Raw genomic sequence first — 13,785 nt, forward strand, 5'->3', positions numbered from 1 at the left:
ACCGTGTGCCGGGGCTGCGGGCATGTACAGGGAGAGAGCGAGGGCACGTGGGCTGCTCGCCTGCCATCCCAGGCTTGGGGTGTCGCTTACGTAAGCCCGTGATTAGTACTCACTGGGGACCTTTCCAGACTCTGAGAGGCCGGCGTCGGAGGTGACCCCTTGCTCAACAATTGGAAAGGCAGCCACAAATCCTTGTCAGAAACTGCTGCCTGAAGTTGCAAAGGGAGACCGGAGTCGACTCTTCAGCCTCTGCCACATAGTTCTGAGTTCTGAGTGGGGTTGAGAGCAGGGCAGAGTGGGGCAAAGATGAGGAGGAAGGCAAGGCCGCCACCCCAGGGTGCCCAAGTCCCCCCTCCCAAGGCTTCAGGAGGTCCTGGGAGCCTGGGGCCTGAGACTCCGCGTTGGGCCGGCCCTCCTACCGGCTCCTCACTCTGCCTGGTCTGTCCAGATGGGAGGCATGGAGGCCGTCATCACGGGCCTGGCGGATGACTTCCAGGTCCTGAAAAGACACCGGAAACTCTTCACATTTGCTGTCACCTTTGGGACCTTCCTTCTGGCCCTGTTTTGCATAACCAAGGTGAGGAGGGGTTGGGCTCTGGGTCACCTGGAGCTCCTGGGGCTGCATTTCCATTCAATCCGGTCAGGAATTCCCAGCCTTGGAGCTTGGGGGGGCGCAGGGTGAGCTCAGGTGGGGCTGGGATCCCGCAGCCCTGCGGCCTGATCCCCCCAGGGTGGCACCCCAGTGTCCTCAGCCTCCCACCTCTGGGCCTCAGGAATTCCAGGCGACTCTTCCGAACTGCTGGTTTGTTTGAGGGGCAGCAAAAGTCCCTTTGAAAGCCTGCTCACTTGTTTCTGGCTGAAAGACCCACCCTCAGCCCTTGGGGGGATGCAGATATGTGACATCGAGACAATAGCACCAGGACCCTGTCACCCACCTTCTCAAACAGGGCTCTGAGCCACTGGGACAGGCGGGGGGTGTCGGGACAGATGTGACAGTCAGTGGTCATTTCTGGGCAGGGTGGCCTCAGGCTCCCTCTCTCCGTGCCCAGGGTGGGGTGTATGTGCTGACCCTGCTGGACACCTTCGCGGCGGGGACCTCCATCCTGTTCGCGGTGCTCATGGAAGCCATCGGCGTCTCCTGGTTCTACGGTACGTGGGGGGCCCGGAGCGTGGGGGAGAAGCCTCGGTCACACCTGGACATGCAAAGGGGCTCTCCATTTCCAGGGCAGCCACTGCTGATTCCAGAGCAGAGCTTGTGGCTTCTTGGGCGCAGCTCTCCCCCCACCCCACCCCCAGCTCATCTTGCCTTTGAACAGAAAGCTGCAAAGACCCCCAGGGCCACCCAGGGCCAGCTTTTAGCGAGGATCCAGACAAAGCTGCTGACCCCCCAAGCCACAAAATTCCTTCTAGAATGGGGTGGCCACATTTAGCAAATAGAATACAAGACGCCCAGTTACACTTGCACTGCAGATAAACACTGAGTAATTGTGTTAGTGTAAGTATGTCCCAGATACGGGATACAGTTCCGCTGTCTCTCTGAGACTCGGAGGGAGCCGGGTAGCTCGCGTTCTCTCTCTGGCGGCCTTCCTTGGGAGCTGAACGGGGAGAAGGTGTCACAAAATGTCCCCTGTGTTCCGACGTTCCTTTCTTTCCCCACGAGTCGCATCAAGGAGTTGATCCGTGTGAGGTCGGACTCCTCTGCACAGTGACATTGCTGTTCCAGGAGCCGTCACGTGGGGCAGGTCCCCTCTGCTCCCAGAGCACAGCTTTCCCTCTGGAAGAATAAAGCGGAGGGTATATAAGGAGATACTATGTATATATTTCTATTTTTCCTTGAAGTATGGCCGACACGCGGTGTTAGACTAGCTTAGGTGCACGACGTAGCGGTCGGACGCTCTGTACCTTCCTGGGGGCTCGCCCCCACGGTGTCGTCACCCCCGGTCATTGAACAGTGTTCCTGCAGTGTGGTTCCTTGTCCTCTCTGCGCTCCGGGACTTACGTATTTAAAAGCTGGAAGTGGGCACCTCTTGCTCTCCTTTCTCGGTCTCTCACATCCCCCCGCCGGCTCCCCTCTGGCCTCTGCCCCTATGTTCTGTGTATTGAGGAGTCTCGTTTTTTGTTTGTCTCTTTTTTGCTTTGCTCCTTTGGTTTGTTTTTTGGGATCTGGCAGATAAGTGAAGTCCTGTGGCACTTGTCTCTCTGAGACGGCCTGACTTCACTGAGCCTGGCGCCTTCCAGGTCCATCTGTCGTCACGCATGGCACCTGCTGGGCATGAGTTCTGCACCAGCCAAGTACCCACCCCCGGGTCTCCCAAATGCCATGGATCCCACGTCTTGCCCCACCGCCCAGCCCCCCCCCCCGGGCCTGACCCTCAGGGGAGGGCCGCAGGGAGAGGCCCGGGGCTCTTCGGGGGCCGGTATGACCAGCCGGCCCTGTGTGCCCAGGTGTGGACAGGTTCAGCAACGACATCCAGCAGATGATGGGGTTCAAGCCCGGCCTCTACTGGAGACTGTGCTGGAAGTTCGTCAGCCCCGCCTTCCTCCTGGTGTGTATGCTGTGGCCCCGGGCTTCCTGGGGCAAGGGGCATGGGCATCTCCGCGTCTCAGGGTGGAGGCTCTGGGCCCCGTAGGGCTCCGCTCATGCGGACGGGATGCTGGGATGCCCAGCGCTGTTCACAGCACGGGAGGCTTCCCCCGGGCGGGGTCTCGGTCTGGGGGTCTGGGGCCGGGTCCCCAGGGGCCTGTGTACCGCCACTCAGCCCAGCTCCATGGTCCCCTTCCCACGCCTCTTCTCTGCCTCCTTTATGTCCTCGTTCGCTTCTCGAATGTTTCCTCCTTCTCTACCTCCTCTTCTCTTTCTTCTCTCCATCCTTTTCTCCTGCATTCCCTGTGACCCCTCGCTTCCCTTGGGTCTGCTCTGCCTCTCTCCCCCCTGCTCCCCTCCCTGTCCCCTCCCCATCTCTCTCCCCTTCCTTCGGTCCCTCCCCACCCCCACCGCCGCGGTGTCCCCGCAGTTTGTGGTGGTGGTGAGTGTCATCGACTTCAAGCCGCTCAACTACGATGACTACGTCTTCCCGCTCTGGGCCAACTGGGTCGGGTGGGGCATCGCGCTCTCCTCCATGGCACTCGTGCCCGCCTACAGTATCTACAAGTTCTTCAGCATACGGGGCTCCCTTCGGGAGGTGAGCTCGGTGCGGCCGGGTTGGGGGGGCGGGATGATGGGGAGTCTCCAGGCATCCCTGCTGAGCCCAGAAAGGGCAGACACCACGAGGGCGTGGACACCAGAGCCACGGCGATGGCCCAGCCATTTACCGCCCCCCACCCTGTGTTTCCACATTGAACCGTATGGACCTTGGAAGGGTCAGGGGAGCGAGGAGCAGGCGCCTGGCACCAAGGAGGCGGTCAGCTGCGCCGCCTGCTGTCAGGTTCTGTGTCGCACGCCTCTATGCTCCTTCCACTGTCCCTGCTGTTACTATGTAAGGAGGGGGCGCTCAACCCTCCTGGCCCCATCTGAGGCCTGTCATGCCCCGATGTCCCCATCTCCCAGTCTGCGCTCATCGTGACATGGCCATCTCAGCTGTTACCTGCCTCTTTCCCGAACCCAACGTCTACCAGCCTAAATCAGAGATTTCCAGAATACATCTTCTTTTCCTCGTGTGCATTGTGGGTGTGCAAATACACGGAGAAGAATTGAGCAAACAGTGCCTTTCCTTGGAAATGATGTCTGTCCTATTTGGTTATTCAAAGGCCCTTTCCTATATAAATAATGGCGACAGGTTTGGCCTTGTGTCCTTCCTTTGCAAGGTGAAGCTTCCATTCCTTCAGCCCTTCATGGCCTTGCCTCCCAGCTACTTGCTGCGAGGGCACCTGGCCCCAGTAGGCTGCTGAGCACTGGAAGGAACTCCCCAGAGCTCACATTCTAACCAGGGGACGGATAGTCAAATGAGCACGGCAGCAAGTGAGCCATACGCGGACTTAGGGAAGAGGGTCCCAGGCAGGGCTGTGTCCACCCTCTCCCCCAGGTCCTCGTGGCACGTTTTCCATCCTTGAACGCCCACATCCCGGAGCCTCTGTCTCACTGGGAGGACCTGTGTTCTGTGAGCTCATCCTGGATCTACTTGGAGCTTTTTATTTTTTACACTTTGGGGGCAGGGAGGGCTCCCCACCATGCAGTGATCTGTCATTGACCCCGATGCACCCCCGAGTCCCTGCCCTGTGTCCGCTCCCCAGGGAGGCCTCCCTGACCCTTGCGCCCTCGCTGTGCTCCGGGCTCGTCCTCTGCAGCACTCACCCCAGCTGCCGCTTCAGAACGGCCCGTGTGTGCATGTGTTCAGTGCCAGCCCTCTCAGTGCACCTGTGGGGCCCCCCAGAGCAGAGACGGCGGCTCCTTCAGCCTTGGAGCCCTGGGGACTCACCTAGTGTCGGACCGCAGTAGTCGGACCAGTGCGCCCCTACTGGACGGATGACTCAAGGTGAACAGACCCGCTCCACAAGGAAGGCCAGAAGGTGTCTCGTATGGACCTCACACGCTGTTTATGTAGGACTTTAGGGCCAACGAGCAGGTGGCCTTTAACTGGGGGTGACGGCTGTGGTACCCCAGGGCCTGGCTGAGGCCTCCTCTCCGTCTCCGTCTTCTCACAGAGACTGGCCTACGGCATCACCCCGGAGAACGAGCATCACCTGGTGGCCCAGAGAGATGTCAGGCAGTTCCAAGTAGGTGCAGGCTGGAATGTTCTGGCGGGGGGGTGGGGTGGGCCCTAGCTTCTCACAAGCCACAAAGCCCCAAGCAGCTGTAGGCTGTAGTCCCAGGGCTATGATGTCAGGAAGGGGGTAGGGGCCTGTCCTCTGCTTCTACCAGCTTCTGCCTGACCCTCTGCTCCGTGGTCCTGGGAAGCCGAATGTGCAGTCTTTCCTAAGCTTCATTCCCTCTCTCGGAGTGGTTGCCGCACTAGGCTGGGGGTCTCTCATCTTGGAGGAAGAGCTGCAGAGGCATCAGTAACACGTTGACCTAAGTCCTTTTCCCTTAAAATCCTTGCGGTTGGGGTGTGGGGGAGGGTCTTGGGGGGCCCCCCGTTTCCAGACTTGCTGTGCGGCTTTGGGAGGCTTCTTGGCCCTTTCCGGGCCTAAGTGACAAGAAGGCAGTCAGCCTGCATGTTCTCCGGGGTCATTGGAGTGACGGCGTGTGTCCTCTGCCCACCCGTCGCTTCTCGCTGCCCCCTCGGCTGGCCCTTGGTCCCCTCGGTCCCCGCCCGCCCCAGCCCCGGCACAGACACCTGTCCTCTCCCCCCGCAGCTGCAGCACTGGCTGGCCATCTGACCTCGGGCCCGAGGAGGAGCCCTGCCGCGCCCACACCCAGGTCCGAGGCTTCGCTACCACCCCGGACAGACACAGTCTTGAAAATCCTCTCCTGAAAGATGTGTCGTGCCATCCTTCTTCCTCTTTTCCCAGTTACAAATGGTTTCGTGACCTGGTTTTTATTCACATTCTGTTCATCTGGCCCGGGGTCTTGGAGTTGGGATTGGAAAGCCTCGAGGGAGAAGAGGAGGGGAGGGTACAGGAAGAATGACTTCTGTTGAACCTCTTTTGTTTTGGGGAAGCTCTCGCACAGCTTGGGATCTGGCCCAAGCTGAGCTCCATGGCTCGGGCAGAACTCCCCCCCCATGCTAGCTTGGATTTTGGGCCACGGAAGAAATCCTGTCGGCCAAATCAGGGAGGGGACGTTCCTTTTGGTCAGACGCCATAAAACCAAACACAAACGAGAAGCCCGGCTGGGTCTGGGGTGGGGGATCCTCTTTCTCCTGCCACCCGGTCAGCGCTGTGGTATCTGAACCTTGGTCAGGGAGCTTGGGTTGGTTTGTCTCCGTCTTGGGTCTGTGGGCAGATGCTCTGGGGGGTCGTGAGCAGAAACCTTCACAGTTAGTTTTCACTCTGGCTAAGCTGAGTCTGATGTGTGTGTGTTCTGGAACATTCTTCATGGGGAAGCCCACCCACCCAGCAAGGTCCCCCATGCAGCAGGGTCCCAGAGGCTCTTCAAGTGATGGGGGGTTGGCCCTGAAAACTCCCTTTGTCTCTCTTCATGGTCTGGACTTGGCACCTGAGGGCAGGGTGGGACCAAGTACAGAGCAACCTGGTCACTGAAGTCCAGGCAAGACTATTCTGAGTTGATGGAGCGGATTGGTGGTTTTAGAGAATTTCCAGCTTGACTTCTGTTACACGTTCGCCTGTGGCGCCCTCTGGTGGTGGTGGTGGTGGTGATTAGTTTCAGCTCCTTTAGAGAACGGATTCCTAGTTGGGTTAAGTTGGTGGCATCTTTTGGGGGTTTCTGTTTATGGTTTGAGTCTCTTCTTATGTCCCTGCTGGAAACTGAGATTCAGAGGTTCTTGTTGTGACTGTGGAAGCCCCTGTGGAAGAATCTTGGTCCATAAGTAAATAAACAGAGAGGCCACTCATACTGGGAGTGTAGGAAGACACACAACACATCCAGAAGGTCCCTGAGCCTGACCAATGGGTCATGCGGTGTGTGGAAGAGAGTTATAAGGGGGCCAGCCGGGGGCTGAGAGGTGGTTTTCTCTCTGACAGTCCTGAGATTTCCCTGCTAAGTCAGTGTCCATGGGTCATTTTTTGGAAAAAAGAGGGAGAAATCAGAAGACTTTTGTTTGATCTTTTCATGTAAAAAGGCCAGCTCCAAGTGTAAGACAGCCCAGGTGGCAGGTGTCTTGGACCACTGTGGAGGGCAGGGCCTGGGAGTGGAGCATCCGATGGAGTGGAACGATAAGGTGGGGGTCTGGGAGATGAGGGCAGGGTGACCCATCACGGGTGGGATCTGACCCCCTAGGTGACTTCGAATCCTCCCGTGAAGGGTAATTCCTCCCTCGGTGTTATGCTTGTTTTCCACAAAGCACTTTCATCCCTGTCATCTCCTGTCTTCCCAGCGAGGACTGCAGGGCCGGTTTCTGTCCCCATTTCCCAGATGGGAACACCGAGGCCCAGCATTTCGGGCACTCTGGGTCAAGTGTTGTCAGGTACTAAGGGATCCAGTCAGACCCTCAGCAGTTGTTGGAAGAAGGGGAGAGGCGTCATTTGTTCTCATCCATCTGGTTGCCAGAGGAAATCATTGAGCTGCCCCCTTTCTGATGAACACAGTCGCTCTGGGGAACAGCGGGGAGTGACAGCTGAGGCTGGCTGGCTGAAATGAGGGTGACAGAAAAGCCTGTGTGTATCAGAACAGGGACACCCTACGGAGAGACCCTGCCATCCGCCTGTGGCCTTCCTGCCTCTAGACATCTGTCCCGAGGGTGAACCGGAGATATGCTGCTAGCTGGCCCACACCAGACCGGAGCATCGGTGCTGCCTGGCGGCGGGAGTCAGCTCCTGAGCCTGGGGCGAGGGGCGAGGGAGGCTCTGGCCCCCAAGCCCAGGGTCCCCCTACCCAGGAAGCCCTTGGAAGTTCTGGTGGGGGTGCCGGCAGACACTCTGGGCTCACCTTCCACCCACACTTAATGGAGGGGGAGTGTGTCCTTTATCCCGAGTCATGTGTGACTTCTTTTTTGTGGCCTTTCTTTGAGAGCAGAGGTTACCCGGCACGAGGGTGCTCCTGTGTACTGTACATGACACTTTTGCATTTTACCAGATATTTAAAAGACTGTTATTTTCCACGAAATGTAAGATGTCTGTTTAAGACCACTGCGTTACCGTCTGCTCAGTGTCCGTGATTCCGTGGCCACCTGTGAGTGGGTCCTCGTTCTAGATGCAAAGGAGACAAAGGAGAAAGGGGAGCTGCCACCTCGTGCCAAAGGGCCTGCCGTATACAAGTCCCCAAAGCTGCCTTAATTCTGGGACGGTGGCCCCGCCTGGGCTGGGGGCAGGGGTTGGCTGTCTCTGGGTGTAGGACCCGTTTCTCTTGGTCCTGGTGAGGTGAGACCGAAACATTCTTACCAAAGAAGTCATTTCTTAGTAGAGAAGCCCACTGGGCTCATTTCATTTATTTCCTTTGGAAGCCAGGGGTTGGAGAAGAACAGAGAAAGGGTGCACAGCTCACCGGACCTGGGTCTGCAGCCGCCTCCTGGGCTCCTGGGGAGGCGGGAGCTTAACTCTCTGGGCCTCGGGGTTCTTTGTCTGCAGGCAAGGGTTGGAGCCCGTAATCAAGGTCCCATCCAGTTAAAAAACGTTCCTGTCTCCATGACTATGTTCTTGTGCTAAATGTACTGTGAGGGAAGCACATCGTTTCCAGTAGGACTTTTCCAGAATGATCTGGCGACCCGTAACCTGTGGAGTAGAGCGATGTCCGATTTCTGGCCTCCAGAACTTGGATTTTTCTGGACATTCAGTAGTTCTTCCTTCTCTAGTATGGCTTTAATGGATGCCAGAAACAATGGGTTTAAAAACAGCAGCAACAACAACCCAACCCTTTTGTTTTGAGGATGTTGAGGGTGACATGTCATGCCCTGAGAGCCCCAGGAGCCACAGCTGTGCAGGTGTTAGCGTAGTTACGCCGCAAGGTCAGAGGCCACCAAAGACATTGGTGAATGTGAAGTTGCTTTTGGGGTACCCATCCTCATCCCTCTGATTCTCCACTTCTGTAAATAAGGATTGTCCCAGTGGTGCCCTCTCTGTGTCATGGACTGTTCCAGTGTGATGAAGGTTTCTCTGTTTGGTGTGGATTTATTTTAAAAGCTGTTCTCTTCATGGAAAAATAAGTGTGCAGAGTAATAAAGGATATTTCCTGTGCCACGTTATCTGGTAGTGGGTTCTTTCTGTCATGAAGGTAAAACGCTATGAATTACGTAAGGCAAAGGGGGGGGCGGTGTCTGCAATCAGCGTCCAGCTGGTAAAGAAGAGCTTCTGGTCATAGTGGTCCGCCTCCTCAGCCAAATAACTCTTTATATAACCCATGGAGCAGGAGACAGGAGGGGCTGAGATCTGGAATCCCAGCTCTGAGAGTGACATATTTTTTTAAAAATTTTTTATTTATTTTTTGGAATTCAAGCTATTAAAATAGCTACATTGGTTTTATTTCTTAAGACATATTTTTATTTAAATAGAAAATGGGCACCAAGGAACACCAAGTTAGGCACCTAGCTTTGCTTTTTCATTTCTGGGGCTGAATTTCAAGGGGATCAGAACCTTCAGTTGGGGGGAAAAAAAAAGAACCTTCAGTTGGATTACAATCAGTGCACAATCCATTATTGCCCGTGTGCATTTTTCTGGGGAGAGAAGGATACATTAACACGTAGGTCCTTGTTGCTAAGTACTATTGTTATTATTTTAATAAATATTATTTTTATTATTAGTTTTAATTTTTAATTATTATTTTTAAAGTGACATCAATATAAACGAGGTATTGACAAAAAACAATCCAGTGTATGTCTCCAAATATGTGAAGGCTATCAGGGAGTGGGTGGTGAACCCACTGATTAAAGGCTGCATTGAAACCAGTAATAGGAAGTCGAAGAAAAGAGTTTACAAGATTAGACGAGGAGAGAGAATGGGCTGGCAGTGGTGAGCTTCCCATCACTGGAGTTATGCAAGCAGCTAGCAGAAAACGTCTCTTGGGTAGGTTATAGAGGGGACACGGTGTCCCACGGGGGTGGGGGAGAGAGATTGCACAACCTCTAAAGTCCCTTCCATGGGGCTTCTTTGTGGAGAGTCATGAGCCCCAGCTCACGCGGCAGCATTGGGAAAAGCAGATACACGCGTGCCAAGGATCTTGGGGTGGGGAGTGATTTGGCCTGTCGAACTGCCATTGGGCAGACATCCCAGAGAGGGTACTAGGATTCTGATCGTACTGTTTGAACTCCAAAATCGGAGTTAGGGTTTATTATAATGAACCAAACGAAATGCAGCCCCGTTTGCAGCCTTCCCTTTGTGCATGCTGACATTTCATGAGTAACCCGCCCTGCGGGTGTAGCGGAGGGAGGTTGGGCCAGAAGCAGAAAGGGCAGCTCTTCTGGGGACGACGGGGCGCCTGGCAACCCTGGCTGCCACCCTGTGCCCTCGGCTGACGGATGTGGCAGAAAAGCCCGCACAGGGGAGCCTTGCTTGAGGCAACTGGCAGGCTTTTCCACGTTCCCCCGTTGAATCACACCCCTGGCCTACTTGGGGAGAGCTGTAGTTTCGTTTCTGCCTCCTTCCGAAGGCACTGACAGGAGTGAGGCACTCTCTTTGGGCCTCAATTTGTTCATCTGTGTAATGGGTCAGGGGTTTTGAAAACTATTTATGGATGCACTTCAAAGAATTTTAGAACTTTTGAAGTTTTGTCTTTGATGAGTTTGTGTCTGCTTCTGTGGGAGAGAGGATACATTCATCAAATTCTCAGATGTTTGAGACTAGCATGACCTTTGGGGGCCTCTCTCTTCTGGCGATACGTGGTGTCAGTCTCTGTCCTCCAGCCCCAGCCAAACAAGGATGACAACAAAGCTTATTTCTAAATGTCTGTCACCCCATTCATGTTGAGTTTTCATTGAATCCATCCCACATCCAACATGTCCTTTGTTTTCCTGGCAGCGACCCTGTGAGGTAGGCAGTAGCATTCACAATGGTCCCACTGGACAGATGAGGGAGTGGAGGGCTGGGGTTGACAGGTGACCCACTCAAGGGCGCCCAGCCACTGAAGGACAAGTGCTGGAGCCATGGGGAGGACTGAATGTTAACCTTGTGTTCAGAACAGTGCCTGCTGCGTGGTTCTTGTTACATGTTTAGTGCAGATCAGCTCGGTGACGAATGTCCATGTCCTCCCCCTCCCCCACCTTTGCCCCTTTCAAAGGCAGCCCAATCATTGCTGTATTTGCCTGCAGCCCAAACAGTGTCTCTGTTCCATTGTCACCTCCTTTGGCTGGTGCCGCTGAGGTTTGAATTGGGGTCTCGGTAGCCAAATCTGAGTCTCCCTGGGTCCCAGTGCACGTGACGACCTGGGCAGGAAGTTCAAGCTTCGGGAAATACCAGGGCCCACGGGCCTTGCCAGGCAGCAGCCAACCTTCTGCAGGACCCGCCTGCCCCGCAAGCCCTCTGCTGTCAGCCCCCCTCAGGCTGCTGGCACGGGAGAGGCTCCCCCAGCCGGGCATTGACTCAGGCAGGCCTTGACCTCGGCTCCAGCCCAGAGGAGGAGCAGACAGAAGTGTGGGGACCAGAGACTCCCGCAAGAGCGGGCAACTCAGTGACTTCTGGTGTCGTGCTTATTAGCTCCTGGCTGTGTGTGCCTCGGGCCTGGGATGGGCTGAGCTGGGCCAGACCAACAGGGCCTGGAGGGCAGGGGTTAGGCTGCAGGAAATCAAGGAAGACCATCTCTGTCCCCAGAGAAGGCCCAAGCCAAGTCCACTGCCTGCACATACCCAGGAGCCAGAATTGGATTGTTTGTGAGCAGAGCATGTCTTCGGGGGGGTGGGACAGCCCCCATCCCCCCTGTAGCTTCAGGCTCCGGTCCAGAGGACCAGCTGAAGATGGGCAGACTCACAATCCGAAGAGGAGGGGCCTGAAGCAAGTCCAGCCCCTGGACACAGTAAGTCTGGTGCAGACCTGAAGGCCATGGTCAGCCCAACATCGGGGCACCTACCTGCTGCCCACCTGAGCACATTCCCAGGTCCCTGCTAAGTTTCTTTTCTTGCATGACAGCCCCCAGGCTCCCCTGGTAAACGCCATTGAACCCTGACCCCCATCTCCAGCCACACACAGTAATAATACCCTATCAGTAGCGAAGAGTAAGGGGTGGGGCGGCATCCGAGGCATTCCCACTTCACAGGTAAGGAAGGAAAGACAACACGGACATTTCAAATTAGCCATAGAGTCAGATCAGGGAGCACGAGAGCCAAGATTAGAATTGTTAACTAGATTATTATACTTACAGAGGCCCCCACCGAAACTTGGCACAAGGAGTCCCTGGCTTTATTAAAGACAGAATGGGGCCCTCCAGTCTCAACAGCCATGGATTCCCAGGGGGACTGAGACCTTAGGAGCACCAGCACCTGAGACAAGGCAACGCATGGCGCTGACTTTTAATTAGCCAACGCACCGACTTACCCGGTGCCAGGAACTGTTCCAAGGGCTTTGCAAATTTCAGCTCCCCGAATTCTCCTGATGAGACCATGAGGCAGTATTATTATCCCCCATCTACAAATGGGGGAAACTGAGACACAAAGAGTTGAAATAACGTACCAGTTGGTGACACTGGGGTTGGCACCCAGGGAGTCTGATTCTTAACCACTCTGATACGCCATTGTCCCTGGTCCCTGGCCACATAGGCATAACACAGCCCAGCTGGTAGTAGCACGGGTCCTCAACTAGCTCCAACACCCTCTTCATTACAAACCATCTGTAATCCGTACACATAATTTACATACACCTGTTACATATATTTATCTACACACAGACATGCTTAAACATGCATGCATTTAGATGTATACATATTTAAGTGTCTGCAATGTGCTAGGAAGCACGTGACCTGCGCCAGGTCACCACCATAAGAGAGTTCATCTCGCACAGAGGTTCCCTGCCTCCCAGAGAAGATACCTGTGCTGGCTTCCTCCAAGCACTCCCTAACCCTGCGCTCTCTGGTTCTTTATGCCAAATACAGCTTCCGCTTGGGTTCCCTATCTATCTCCTCTAAAGGTTAGGATGACAGGTGTAACAGGAATCTAACTATGGCCCCTTAACAAATGAGGTTTTCGCATTCTCTTGTGACAAGCAGGCAGTGGGCCAGGGAGAGACGTGTTCCTCAGCAGGAAGAAGAGAAGTATCCTTGGTCTCAGAGAAGGACTTTAGAGCAGATCTCTGCCTGGATGTTCCCCGAAGCCTGGGGTGGATGTGGAGACACTTGAGAAAGTCATCAAGGATTTGGACTACTTCTAGCTTTCTGTTCCACCATCCGTAACCCGTGGTTCTCATGCTCATGGAGAGAGAGAGAGAGAGAAAGGCTGACCCACCTGCAGACATCTTGCCCACCTTTCAGGCAGGAAGAAGGGAAATACAGAGAAAGGACAAAAGGCAGAGGCCATCTGAGTCTGCAACCATTTACCCTGGAGAAGAACAGGTCCCCGGGAGCCCCGCCCCAATGTCTGCTTGTGTCTCACTGGCCAGACCCATGTATCAGGGCAACTTCTAGCCGTCAGGTGTCTGGAATTTGTCACTGGGTACATTGCTGCCCTGGACAAAATCAGGGTTCTTTTAGGAGGAGGACAAGAAGGATATTGAGACGACCCTGGTCACTGCCTCCTCTCCTGTGGCGCCTCCCCCTGGATTCCACCATCTGCTGAGAATGGCGGGGGCCCTTGTGGAAAGCACCTTGGCCTGAGCAGCGATCCTGAAAGGCTTCTGTGCCCCATGGGTTGCGATCAGTTCCTCTCTTGGGGGAGGGGGGTACTCAGGGCTCAGGTCTTGCAGGGGGAGGACAGGCAGACCTGGGTTGGCATCCCCAGAGGTCCCTCGAGGCTGGCGGAACGGGTGGGGATGTGTGTCTGCTGAGCAGAATGTTTCTGCCCTTCTGCCCGCTCCAGCTTCCCTCTCACCTTCTCTGGCCAGACTGCGCCTTAACAACGGAAGCAGCTGATTAAAGCAGAATATGGCCGTGGCCACCAGGTGGCGCCATCGCACACTCCTGCCGTCTCGCAGAGGCTGAAGGAAGAGGAGAGGACTAGGGGTCTTTGTTCTCTGGACCTTCCTCAGCGCCTGTGGGAACCCTCAACACCTCCCCGAACCAGAGGAGTGAGAAGTGATTCTTGTCTGGATGAGAAGATCCATTTGGTTTGTTTTGTTATATCTTGGGTGGATTTATTTACTCATTCATTCATTGATGAG

The 13,785-nt window shown here is 55.2% G+C and overlaps 1 protein-coding gene across 2 annotated transcripts in view; it reads left to right on the top strand.

Moving 5' to 3' along the window:
* SLC6A2 (solute carrier family 6 member 2) overlaps positions 1-8,719 on the top strand; it is a 46,398-nt gene extending 37,679 nt beyond the window's left edge. The window contains exons 10-15 of one of the 2 annotated variants that reach the window (XM_034638961.1): positions 449-577; positions 1,050-1,149; positions 2,446-2,546; positions 3,015-3,182; positions 4,642-4,713; positions 5,293-8,719. In XM_034638961.1, the coding sequence (XP_034494852.1) occupies positions 449-577; positions 1,050-1,149; positions 2,446-2,546; positions 3,015-3,182; positions 4,642-4,713; positions 5,293-5,316 (594 nt within the window). In that variant the 3' untranslated portion in view covers positions 5,317-8,719. The remainder of the gene's footprint in view (positions 1-448; positions 578-1,049; positions 1,150-2,445; positions 2,547-3,014; positions 3,183-4,641; positions 4,714-5,292) is intronic. The other variant, XM_034638962.1, reaches the window with a different exon arrangement.
* The last annotated feature ends 5,066 nt before the right edge of the window (positions 8,720-13,785 follow it).

The sequence above is a fragment of the Ailuropoda melanoleuca genome, chromosome 12 (genome assembly GCF_002007445.2).
Source record: "Ailuropoda melanoleuca isolate Jingjing chromosome 12, ASM200744v2, whole genome shotgun sequence".
NCBI classification, from domain to species: Eukaryota; Metazoa; Chordata; class Mammalia; order Carnivora; family Ursidae; genus Ailuropoda; species Ailuropoda melanoleuca.